The sequence below is a fragment of the Myotis yumanensis genome, unplaced genomic scaffold (assembly GCF_028538775.1).
Source record: "Myotis yumanensis isolate MYYU_CA2020_CCGP unplaced genomic scaffold, mMyoYum1.0.hap1 SCAF_7, whole genome shotgun sequence".
In the NCBI taxonomy this organism is placed as follows: Eukaryota; Metazoa; Chordata; class Mammalia; order Chiroptera; family Vespertilionidae; genus Myotis; species Myotis yumanensis.
The window spans coordinates 10,984,811-10,997,372 of NW_027223758.1; the positions used below are offsets into that span (position 1 = coordinate 10,984,811).

A 12,562-nucleotide genomic window follows, 5' to 3' on the forward strand; every position below is an offset into this window, starting at 1 on the left:
GTTCTGTTAGGAAGTAGCTTTAAATTAAGGCTGACAAAGTCGAAGTGAGAGAGTGGAAGGTAAAAATGAACGACCCCCCGCAGGGCTCATATCCTGTTGGAATCAGCCCCCGAGGAGCCAGTGAGGTTTTGATTAGGACGAGGGACCCAAGGGGCGGGGGCAGGGGGGAGGGAGGACAGGCATAGTCTTATGTAGGCCCCTTAGCTCTGTTGAGATTCGCTGTAGGATAAAGCTCGGTTAAACAATGTTTACCTCCAGTTGCAATTCATCCCTCATCGGGAGCATTTGCCAGTGTTGATCATTTCAAATTTATAGTCGGCGTCTCCTCTAACAAGGCCTGTGGGGTCCACGGCGTGGGGGCTGGGCTGGGCCAAAAGTCCGTTGTGGTCCTGGAGTTAGAGATTCTTTCTCCATTGAAGTTAGGAACAGGCTTTGGGGAATTAGCAGGTCTCCCCGAAGCCCAATAGCACAGACTTTTCCCATCTTTTCAGAACAGTAAAGTTGGGTTTGAACCAGCTGTTTGAATCAAGAGTGAAAAAATTCTTTTAATAACAATCATGTTTGAAATTCGAAAAAGGATCTTCTCACATAAAATTGGTACGTAGAGGATGTAAATTTAGCTAAGCTTTTTTGGGTTTGTGTGTATCTAGGTATTTGTATTCTGTTGGGATATTTTATTTACTTAATTAAAAATAAAAGAAATGCATGTACATGCTTAAAATACGTCAGCAGTGTGGAAAGATGCAAGTGAAAGCTAGATGTATTTCTCTTCATGTGTCACCCCAGAAACATTTTGTACACAGATGGGACTACTTTGTATATACGGGTCTTTACTGATTTATTAATTTTTAAAATTTTTAAAATTTTTATTGATTTCAAAGAGGAAGGGAGAGGGAGAGAGAGATAGAAACATCAATGATGAGAATCACTGATTGGCTGTCTCCTGCACACTTCACACTGGGGATGGAGCCCGCAACCCAGCCATGTGCCCTGACGGGGATTCGAGCCGTGACCTCCTGGTTCATAGGTCGATGCTCAACCACTGAGCAACACCAGCCGGGCTGGTTTTAAACTTTGAAAGAAGATTGTTAGCAGGTAGGCCAGGGATATTGAAGGTCAGGGTCATTGAATTAAATAAACAAATATATTTACAGAGACTTAAGCAGGTTAATAGCAAAAACAAAGCAAACATCATTACTGGACTGGCCTTTGCTTTGGGGGTAGGGTGGGGTGGGGGTGGGGGGGAGTAGTGTGACCGTGGCTTCCCCTGGCAGATTGGAAGCTAGCTCCCTTCACCATGGCTGGCTTGCTGTGACATGATTACCACAGGGTGGAGTTTTCTGTTCTCGAAGAAGAACTTTCTAATGTGAATTCCGTTAATATCAGCAACAGAAGCCTATTAGGTCTCTGAGCACAGCACCCACCACAGTTGTATAGACACAACCGTGACAGTGGGAATAGAAATGAGGCCTGGTCTACTGTGGCCCGGATTTCAGAGGCCCTGGAAGGGGGTGGGGCGGGTTTGAGCTCCAGTCTGACCCCCCCACCTTCAGGTGTCGCACTTCAGCCGCAGTGATGCCTGGGGTGCCAAGCTGGGGGCGGCTTCCTTGCGGCTTTTGCAGTCTCTTGGGGAAAGGAATGGGGACTCAGGGCGAACCCCGATAAAATAGAGGTGCTGTTGGTGGCTGATGCTACTAGGTTTCCTGGAAAAGCGACTCTTTATCTACCACCCCCTCGATGAGAAGAATAACCATAACCATTATGAAACATCTCAGACATGCAGACAGTTATAGAGGGTAATGTAGTGCACGCCATATACTCACCACCAGGCTTAACGACGATAAAGCATTTCAGACAGATGCCTCTCGTATGCCAACTTCGTCAGCTTCCCTCCCTCCTCAAGTCGACACTCTCCTAAAATCCACCCCCTTATCTTTCCCTAAAGATCGTTTCATAGGGAGAAAGGAAGGAGGGTGCCTTTTCTTGTTTCTTCTGTAGACACCATGACCTTGAACTTGGATCGAATAAAACGGCAGCTTGTTTGGCATCAAACCCGGCGCCTCCTATACTGTTTCCTATCGCTGCTGTAGCAAATCGCTGCACATCTGGAGTTCAGAACAACACGGGTTTACTGTTACAGTCCTGTGGGTCAGGGGTCTGACACGGGTCTTGCCAGGCTATGATCAGGGACAGTCTGTGTCCTTGTGTGCCCAGCTCTGTGGCCCTTCCTCCGGCTTCAACGTCACCTGTCTGACCCTCCTCCTGTCCTCACATTTCTCTCTGGCCACAGCCAGGAAGATCCTCCCATTTCAGGGCCCTCGGCCTTCATCACATCTGCAGAGTCCATTTTGCCTTGTAAGGTGACAGTCACAGGTTCTGGGGATCAGGACGTGGGCATCGTTGGCGACTGTTAAACCTCCTACCACTTCTCCCATCAACTTTCTGGTGGTGACTGTGTGTCAAGGGGGACGCCTGACAAATCATGCCTCCAGGGGTGCCGGGCCCACTGCTGGGGGCCCGCCTTGCAGGTGCCCGCCTGGCCTGGCCTCTGTCCCTTCCTCGTCTGTGTGACTAGTGTTGTCAACCTCGGCAGGACTGACATCTGGGGATAATTTTCTGTTGTGTTTGGCAGCATCCCTGGCCTCCACCCACTGGATGCCAGTAGCACACTCCCATCCCCCAGTTGTGACAACCAAAAATGTCCCCAGACATTCAAATGCCCTTTGGGGGGCAGTATTGCCCAGTCGAGAACTGCTGTAAACACCCACCTGGGTGAGTATCCATGAGACCTAAACAGGAGCCTGATAGTCAAGCCACCCCATCCGCCCTGATAATTGTTTGCCGTGGCACAAACTCTCCCAGAAGTGATCGGTGATAACTTTGGTCTGTGGTGAAGCGGTCTGTAGTCACTCCTAACCCTGTGCGTGCTCTGCCTGGGCTCTGGCATGGCCAGCCGTGGGGCCAGGAAGAGAAGGCGAGTCGTGCCTTTAGGGGCAGCTGTGAGTGCAGAGCCCCCAGGGGCCCAGGGGAGCCGATGCCGTCACTGACTTGGCACAGTCTTCCCAGGGACACAGTGGCTGCTTGCATTTCACCTGTCTGCCCCCCTCCCACCGTTGTGTTCCTGTGGTTGACCTGTGAACCAGGACCCTCAGCCGTGTCTGACCTTCAACCCCATGTTACCTGCAGGTGGCCCTGGTACAGTGGACCGAAAGTGTGGGCTTAACCCTGGTGGGCCGAGACCAGTCTTCCATGCAGCTGAGGACCCCTGGCGACCAGATCCTGAACTTCACCATCTTGCAGATCTTCCCTTTCACCTACGAGAGCAAGCGCATGGGCATCATCGTGAGGGTGAGTCCTCTCTGTTTATGACGGGGAATAGTTCAGAACCCCCAAGGACACCGTGAATGTCCCCGTGGCTTGACCTTCTTTCTACCCCTTTTCATTATGTCCTCCGTTGCCCACACTAACAAAGGAACGCGAGTCCCTAAGCAAGTGGTTCTCAACCTTCTGGCCCTTTAAATACAGTTCCTCATGTGGTGACCCAACCATGAAATTATTTTCGTTGCTACTTCATAACTGTAATGTTGCTACTGTTATGAATCGTAATGTAAATATCTGATATGCAGGATGGTCTTAGGCGACCCCTGTGAAAGGGTCGTTTGACCGCCAAAGAGGTCTCGACCCACAGGTTGAGAACCGGCCTAAGCAGAAAGAAAAGTAGTTCATTCATCAGAAAGAACCTCCGACAGCTGGTCAGCTCCTTGTTAACCCCGTTCTAGAGCAGTGGTTCCCAACCTTGGCTGCACATTAGAATCACCTGGGAATCTTTTTAAAATCCTGATTTCTGGGCCTTATCCTCCGGAAATTCTGTTTCTTTGTTATGGGCTGGGGCCATAACATTACTAACAAAGAAACATAATTTCTGGAGGATGAGGCCCAGAAATCAGGATTTTAAAAAGATTCCCAGGTGATTCTAATGTGCAGCCAAGGTTGAGAACCACTGGTCTAAGGCAGTGGTCGGCAAACTGTGGCCCCTTGAGTGTGGCTCTTCCACAAAATACCACATGCGGGCTCGTATGTACAGTGCGATTAAAACTTCGTGGCCACACTCAAGGGGCCAAAGAGCCGCATGTGGCTCAAGAGCCGCAGTTTGCCGACCACTGGTCTAAGGAATATAGACTGGGCACTTCTTGGTAAGAATATACTTCCATTGTATGCTTTTTTGTTTAATTAAATGTATATCTTTTATTGAGGTGAAGTTCATTTAACATGAATGAGCCATTTTAAATGTATAAGTCAGTGGCATTTAGAATATTCACAATGCTGTGCACCCTTTTGTCAAGTTTCAGAATGTTTTTATCATCCCAAAGGGAACTTGTACCCACTAAGCAGCCACTCCCTGTCTCTTCTTCCCCCTACTCCCTGGCAGTCACTAACCTGCTTTCTGTCTCGATGGATTTACCTGTTCTGGGCATTTCATACATTAAGTGGAATCACACAACACGTGGCCTTTTGTGTCTGGTTCCATTCACTTAGCATAATGTTCTCGAGGTTCATCCGTGTCGTAACAGGTATCAGTACTTCATTCCTTTTTATGGCTGGATAATATTCCACATTGCTATCCATTCATCCATTGATGGGCAGTTGGGTTGTTTGCACCTTTTGGCTGTTGTGTCTAATGCTGCCAGGACATGTATGTACAAGAATTATAATACCTGTTTTCAGTTCTTCAGGGTGGAATTGCTGGGTCATGCTCGGTCAGTTACTCAATTGCTGGGTAATTCTATTTTTGAACTTATGAGGAATGTCTAAATTCTTTCTGCAATGCTGCCCAATTTTACATTCCAGCCGGCAGTATACGAAGGTTCCAGTTCTTCCACATCCTCATCAGCACTGTTATTTTCCATGTTTTAAATTACAGCCATCCTAGTGGTTGTGAAGTGGCATTTCATTGTGGTTTTGATTTGTATTTTCCTAATGACTGATGGCAGGGAACATTTTCATTTGCTTATTGGCCACTTGTATATCTTTCATGGAGAAATGTCTATTCAAGGCCTTTGCCCACTTTTTAATTGGGTTGTTTGTCTTTTTGTTGTTTGTTGTATATAGTCTGGTTACTAGAGCTTTATCCAAGATATGATATGCAAATGGTTTCTCTCATTCTATAGGTTGTCTTTTACTTTATTGATAAAATTCCTTTCATGCACAGAAGTTACTAATTTCAAATAAGTCCAGCTTGTCAGTTTTTTCTTTTGTTGATCTTGACTAGGTATCATATCTAAGAGTTCATTGGTAAATCCAAGGACATTAATTTACTCCTATATTTCCTTCTAAGAGTGTTGTAGGTTTTGCTTTTTAGGCCATTGATCCCTTTGGGGTTAGTTTTTGTATATGGTGTGAGGTAGGGGTTCAACTTCATTCTTTTGCATGTGGAGCTCCAGTTGCCCCAGGACCATTTATTGAAGACACTATTGTTTCCCCATTGAATAGTCTTGACACCCTTGTTGTAATTAAATATTTTTAATGGGTTTTCATTTGTGTAATCACAACATTATTGAAGAAATGTTTACTCAGCATCATTTGCCATATTTATTTTAGAACTTCTTTTTATGCTTTTGAAACTTTATTGAACTACAGCATACACAGAGAAAAGCACAAACATCTGAAATGTGTACACCTCAAGTGCTTACAAAGTTAACACACCCATGCAGCCAGCCTCCAGAGCAAGGAACAGAAGTCCCCCACCATCACCCTTAGCTCCCTCATGCCCCATTTCTGCTCACTACATCCCCCTCCCTGTAAGGATATAACCACTGTCCCACTTCTGTCATTGATTAATTTTGTCTCTTGTTGAACTTTATGTAAAGGAAATTGTACAGTAGATACCCTTTTGAATTTGAATTCATTTGCTCAAATTTTTATTTCTAAGATTCACCCATATTTTTGCATGGATTGTAGCTCAGAAATTTTCTTAAAGAAATAGAACATGCATTCAATCGAAGTCTCCCCATCTGCCACTCCTAGAAGTGTCTCCTGCACCAAGTTCCTCATTCTTAGGAATTTTAAAATACTGTTATCAGACATGTTGAGTATAAGTAATGTATATCATGGAGTTACCTATTTTTATTCTTTCTCTAAGAGGCATTGTATCATTTTTGCACTTCCTGTTTTTTGTTTAACACTAACTAAACTTAATGCTAAATTTACACCCACTTCATTAAGCTTAGCTGACTTTTGATACTGCATTTTGTGACTATGCCCCTCTTCCTTCTGTCTTTTGCGGTTCTCTCTTGATAGACACTAGTTAGCTGCCACTAGCAAGAGCACAGCTCTGCGTAGCCTTGTCTGCTAGAGGCTCCATTGTATGGATGTCGGTTTCTCTATGCAGTTCTCCCAGAGGGAGAGTTGCTGGGTTGTAGAATATGCACATCTTTAACTCCGCCAGGCATCCTCGGCTCTTTCTCTTGCCCTAGGGATCCAAGTTGTAGATTCTATTACAGTCATTAGTAATAGTAGTATTAGGAATTGGGAATAGTAGTAATAGCCTGCAACCTGGTCCTGTGCCCTGACTGGGAATTGAACCGTGACTTCCTGGTTCATAGGCCGATACTCAACCACTGAGCCACGCTGGCTGGGCCCAGCAGGTGCTTTTACACTCCATGGGGCGTGTGTCCTTGGCACTGGGGGGCTGGAGGGAGCTCCCCTCCCACATACCTGCTGCTTTTCTCGCTGGTCTCAGCCTCCATGACCCAGGGCCTCCGCATCGGCAGCACACATCTGATGTTAGGAGCATCCGTGGCCTCGGAGCCACAGCGTAAATCCTGGGGAATTAGAGCCGTTATCTCCTGTGGAATCACTTTAACTTCGCTCCAGCCTTTATTTTTCCAAGTGTGAGGCCATGGGCTCTGCTAACGTCATTTCAGGGTTGAATCATCAGGACTGGCCCCCGTATCAGCCATCCTAGAACAAGTGGGCAGCGTGCACCCGCCCTTCCTCTAGTGGGAAGGGACTCTCATTCCCAGACACTTTGTCAGGTGTGGCCCCGCGTCTTCCCACAGCAAGAACAGGACTCATGCCTGGAAGTGGGATCCTGTTGGGTGGGCAAATGCATCATCTGAAAACAGCACTCCCTCCTACCCAGGTTATAAAAAAGTCAGCATTCAGTTGACATTTGGAACAAATAATTATATAAAGAAGAAGATCAAAACTACTTGTCTTTATTTTTCCACCAAAGGCGGCTGCTGTAACCTTCTCGGAGAATTTCCCGTCAGTTTTTTCCAAGCGTATGAGTGTGCATATCTGTGACCATTTTTATAAAGTTGGCATTGAACTCCACAGGAGGCTTCCTAAACTGCTCCTCTCCAGTGAGCTATGCATGGTGCTCCTATTGTTAAAACATGATTTTTAAAAAATTTTTTAATATATATTTTATTGATTTTTTACAGAGAGGAAGGGAGAGGGATAGAGAGTTAGAAACATCGATGAAAGAGAAACATCCATCAGCTGCCTCCTGCACGCCCCCTACTGGGGATGTGCCCACAACCAAGGTACATGCCCTTGACTGGATTCAAACCCGGGACCCTTCAGTCCACAGGCCGACGCTGTATCCACTGAGCCAAACCGGTCGGGGCAAAACATGATTTTTTAACATGACTTTTAATGTGTGCATGGTGTTTTGTTGGGAAAAAGTGTACCATTATTTAATCGAATATATATATTTTTGGGTGCTTAGGTTGTTTTTCATTTCTCGCTACTGAAGGTACATGTATGAGCAGCCATCTTTGGTTGGCTGTCTTGGATGTGATGTGTATTATTTTGCTAATTTTTCTTGGTTTCTGACCTGTCTTCCTCTTTCTCGTTGCTTTGATGGCTGGAAGTCAGCACCCAGGGCGTTTGGACCAGTTTTGCATTTTGCATGACTCTCACTCAGGTTCTCATGCTGGGGCCACCTTGCCCGCAGGGGACGTCTGCAACTACCTGGTGACAGTGTTGGTTGTCACAGCTCCAAGGGTGGCATCTGGTGGGTGGAGGCCAGGACAGCCTCCTCAGAAAGAATCCAGCGCCACTGTTCACTGTGGCGGGGCCGGGAACTGAGTGGGAACGTGTCCAGGTATCCTGTCTGTTATTTGAGAGTAACCTTCCGTTACCTGATGTGACGACGTCTCAGTCGGTGATAGAAGCTGTTGGTTTATTTCGTGATGGTTGAGTTGGGGTTTGCTCTCGCCTGGTTCATCAGTCCTCTCAAATGTGTGGGCTCCTGGGCAGGACGTGGTGGTACCGTCTGGCGCTCACAGAGCGAGGTCGGGTCTGCGTGAGTCTCTCTCCTCAGAAGGTGGGTACGGCTCAGAGGAACCAGCTTCTTCGGGGCTCGTGTGCTTGTCCTTTTGAAGGGATGAGCCTGCCCTGCTTTTCTTCTGCACAAGATGTCCCACGGCCTCCCCACGTGGAGCGATGCAGTCGGCTGTTGGCGTAGATCATCCCCTTGTCATTGTTTGAACAGAAGAGCCTTTGAACAGGTGCCAGCACCAGACCACAGTGGAAAAAGACGAGGCCCCCAAACAATGCCACACACCCGGCCGATCTCTGTAAATTTATAGCGTCATCTTGCCATAATATGGGAACGAAGTAACCTGGTGATGAACTTGGTGGGAGGAAATGACTAAGGGGAGGAGACAGTCAACACAGTATTTACATTGGACGGGAGGCTGAGCTCTCTCGAGTCCCTGCTGGAGGAGAGGAAGCTGGGGAGGGGCCTCATTTCCTACCGCTCTCTTGTTCAGCACCATTTGGGTGAAGGGGAAGGAAAAAAAACAAAACTCCGAGACTTTCATGTTCAGACCCCACAGCTCTCCTTGGCCTGAGTCACCCGCGAGCATGGGCGCGATCTGTCGGCGATAAGGCACACTGCCCGGAGCTTTCAGACGCAGGGGGCGCTGTGTGGCGGGCGGTGCTCTTCTGAGTAATCATGTTGTTCTAAAAAGATCGTCAGTGATTAGAGGGCTTTGAAAGTTATTTTAAAAGAGGAAGCTGTACCACTGATTTGGCGTTGTGCTCTTCCTTTGTGTGAAGCGTTAACAGGCACGCATTCTGGGCGTCCGGGCAGTAAAATTTAGGCCCCGGGAGGCGGGGGGTGGGGGGTGGTGGTGGTGGTGGTGGTGATGGCCACGCTCAGTTCCCTTGCCCATCTCCCTGCCTCCAGCTCCAGCCTCCCCATGATGGGCATCATCGAGGAAAGAGTCGTGTAAGGGGCAAGAACCAGCGATCTCCCCATCATCCCTCAGAGCCAGCAGTCCTCAGCCTTGGCGCTATGGGCGTTTGAGGCTGGGTGGTTCTTGGTTGTGAGTCTGTCCTGTGCACTGTAGGATGTTCAGCAGCCTCCCTGGTCTGTACCCACTGGACTCCGGCAGCACCCCCCCCCCCCCCCCCCAACCAAAAATGTCTCCAGACATTGCCCCATGTCTCTGGGCAGGGGGCGGGGGGGAATTACCCCCATTGAGGACCTCTGTGCTGATAAGCCTCCTTCTCCACATACGGAATGACTGAGGGCTATAGAGTTACTGCCACTCAAGCGGAAAGGGGTGCCGGGGGTGGCATTTCCTGTGTGTCTGGCCTTTTGCTACGTGCTCTCCGTAGATGGTCTCGTTTAAGCCTCTGCAGTAAGAGTTGTTAGGGTCCCTATTTTACAGGTGAGGAAACCGAGGGTTAGAGAAAAGATGTAGCTTGTCCCGTGGGGGATCGGCTGGGGCTGGTACCAGGTTGGAGCATTTGATGGCTGTACAGTGGGCTACCCACTCCCCAGAAAGCCTGGCCAGGCGGACTGAAACTCCCTAGCCCAGTGCCCCGCTACATGTCGGGGTGGGGGCGGGGGGTGGTGGCATCATCTAGGTCAGTGGTTTTCAGTGGAGGTTTTGCCTCCCAGGGGACATGTGTTCATGTCTGGAGACATTTTGTGGGTCTCCCTGGGGTGCTGCTGGTGTCTGGTGGTGCAGGGCCAGGGATGCTGCTGGAGACCCTGCCCGCCCTGCAGGGAGTTCTCCAGGCGAGTGTCGTGGTGCCAGGGCTGAGCAGCCTGGTCCAGGGGATTGTCTCTGGTCTGCGGCGGGGTGGGGGTGGGGGGGTGGTGGTGGGGGGAGTGGCGGGGGGGAGGCGGGGGGGGGGGGGCGTGGTGACACTGGCAGGCCAGTGTGTAAACGGAGTTATCTTACAGCGTGGGAGCTGTTCCTGCTGGAATGGTAGTTTCTTAAAAAAAAAAAAAATACAAACAAACAAAGTTCTGACATCCTTTTGATCTCGCTTTCATCATTTAATAATTTTTCAAATGCTCTGAGTTTTCTGCTATTTTCTGTGGCCTTTGCCCCAAAGCGAGGCCCCCTCTGGCTTTTTATCTCTGGCCAAGTGGAAAACATGGGCGTCTGCTGAGCACACGGGGCGCACCAGCTGTCAGGGGAAGCGGGCACTGGAGCGGCGGGCGGGCGTTCCCCCCGCCCCGCTCACTCCTGCCTTCCGGCCCCTCTAGGATGAATCAACGGGGGAAATTACCTTCTACATCAAGGGAGCCGACGTCGTCATGGCTGGCATCGTGCAGTACAACGACTGGCTGGAGGAAGAGGTGAGCGTGATGTGGGCGTGGGAACCGGCCTTGCCGGCACCTCTGGAGGCCTGCCCTCACAGGGGGTCAGGAGGGGGTCTCTGTATTCGTTCTCCACGTAGCACATCACCCCCAAATGCTGCAGCTTCGCATAGCACATTCAATTCTCGCCGTTTCTATGGGTCAAGCATGCGGGCACAGCTTGGCTGGGTCCTCCACCGGGTCTCTCACAGGCTGCAGTCAAGGGGTCGGTTGGGGCTGGGGTCTCATCTGAAGCCTCAGCCGGGGCAGGACCCCTGTCCAGACTCAGTGGTCATGGGCAGGAGTCCGCTCTTTGGTGGCTGTTGGCCGGAGCTGCCATGTTCCTTGCCACATGGACCTTTCCATGGGACACCTCCCAACGTGCAGTTGGCTTTGTCAGCGGGGGAAGCGAGGGAGCAGGACAGGGTGGGGAGAGGACGTCACCTGCCCTCGGTAGGGACCTCCCCTCACTTCGCTACACTCTTTGCCGGGAACAGGCCACTGGGTCCAGCACACACTCATGGGAAGTGACTATACGAGGGTGTGGCTATTACATCTTCGATTGGGTGGTTTGCAAACACAAATGCCCACAGGGCCAAGCAAGTAACGCAAACAGAACTGGCCGGGCCATGTTTCCCTACCAGGGGCACGTTTTGTGTGTGAATGGCACGGGCATGTTGTCAGCTCGACACCGGCTTTCCTGCAGCCCATGGAAGCGGCCGCATGTCACCATCAGCTGCTGCGGTTACTTGGGAACATGTGCTCAGTGTGTCACAGGTTCCGTTTTCCCAACAAGCTGGAAATCCAGAGTTTCCTGTGCAGTGTTACACCCTTGACTTAAATTTCGGAACAAACGGTGCCCATCACAGCAACTGTAGGTCGTGTGGCCTGTGGGTCATGCCATGACGTCCCCTTAGAAGGTTCACCCAGGGAAACGACTTTGGAGAAGGCAGGGTCTGGTGGCGGTGCGCTGTCCCCACGGGAGGGGCCTGTCCCCTTCAGCGCCTGGCCCTCCTCAGTGAGCGTCAGGGCCGGGGGCGGAGCCTCCGGGTGGCCCCGCTGACCGCCCTCTGCTTCACAGTGTGGGAACATGGCCCGAGAGGGGCTGCGGGTGCTCGTGGTGGCGAAGAAGTCTCTAGCCGAGGAGCAGTATCAGGACTTCGAGGTAAGTGGTTCTGTGACGGTTGGTTATTCTCAGCCCTGCCCACCTGCCGGTCACATCTCCTCCCAGCTGCCCCTCGCTCCTCCTGCTCTTGCCGTCCTCCTGTCACTTCTGAGCACAGTTAGCTTCACTCCTGTCCCCGGCCTTTGCACTTGCTCTCTGAGTGCACAGAACTCTCTTTCCTCCTGTTGCTCCGCGGCCCACTCCCTCACTTCCTTTGGCTCTCAGCTCAAATGCCGCCGCCTCTGAGAAGTCCTCCTGGACTCCCCATCTAAAGCAGCCCCACCTCAACACTCGCCACCCTTCACCCCATTGAACTTTCTTCATTGTGCTTATCAACATCTGGAATGACCATCCATATAAACATTAACATCTCTTCTTTGGAATAAAGTCTTTTTGAGAGCACTTTGTCACTCTGCTTGGCTCTTATATCCCCAACGTTTAGGCTGGTCATTGGCACATAGCACACCTCCTGGAAAATTTGGAATGAGGCCCTAGTTTTTTAAAGCTGTAAAAAATATTAATGTTGAACCAGATCATTGACTTGCACAGCCAAGGGTTCCAGCACAAATTTGTCATCTTGTCCCGTAGATTGTGTGTCCCTCGAAGGGAAGTGTCTTTGTTAGGTCCCCAGTCCTGGCATAAAGCCAAGCGCGCACACCCATGCAAGACGGGAAGGGAGGGCGGGGCTGGGGGACAGGCTCTGGGCCCTTGTCCTGTTCCACCCAGAGAAGCTGTGCTTGTCTCTGTCTCTTTTATGTGTGAGTTCTCCGTACAGTTTTAATTAACAA

At 49.9% G+C, this 12,562-nt stretch overlaps 1 protein-coding gene across 3 annotated transcripts in view; it reads left to right on the plus strand.

The window, feature by feature from the left end:
* ATP9A (ATPase phospholipid transporting 9A (putative)) overlaps positions 1-12,562 on the plus strand; it is a 116,331-nt gene that overhangs the window by 86,655 nt on the left and 17,114 nt on the right. For all 3 annotated transcript variants that reach the window (XM_070419755.1, XM_070419756.1, XM_070419757.1), the window contains exons 15-17: positions 3,187-3,348; positions 10,517-10,609; positions 11,691-11,774. In XM_070419755.1, coding sequence (XP_070275856.1) covers positions 3,187-3,348; positions 10,517-10,609; positions 11,691-11,774 — 339 coding nt within the window. The remainder of the gene's footprint in view (positions 1-3,186; positions 3,349-10,516; positions 10,610-11,690; positions 11,775-12,562) is intronic.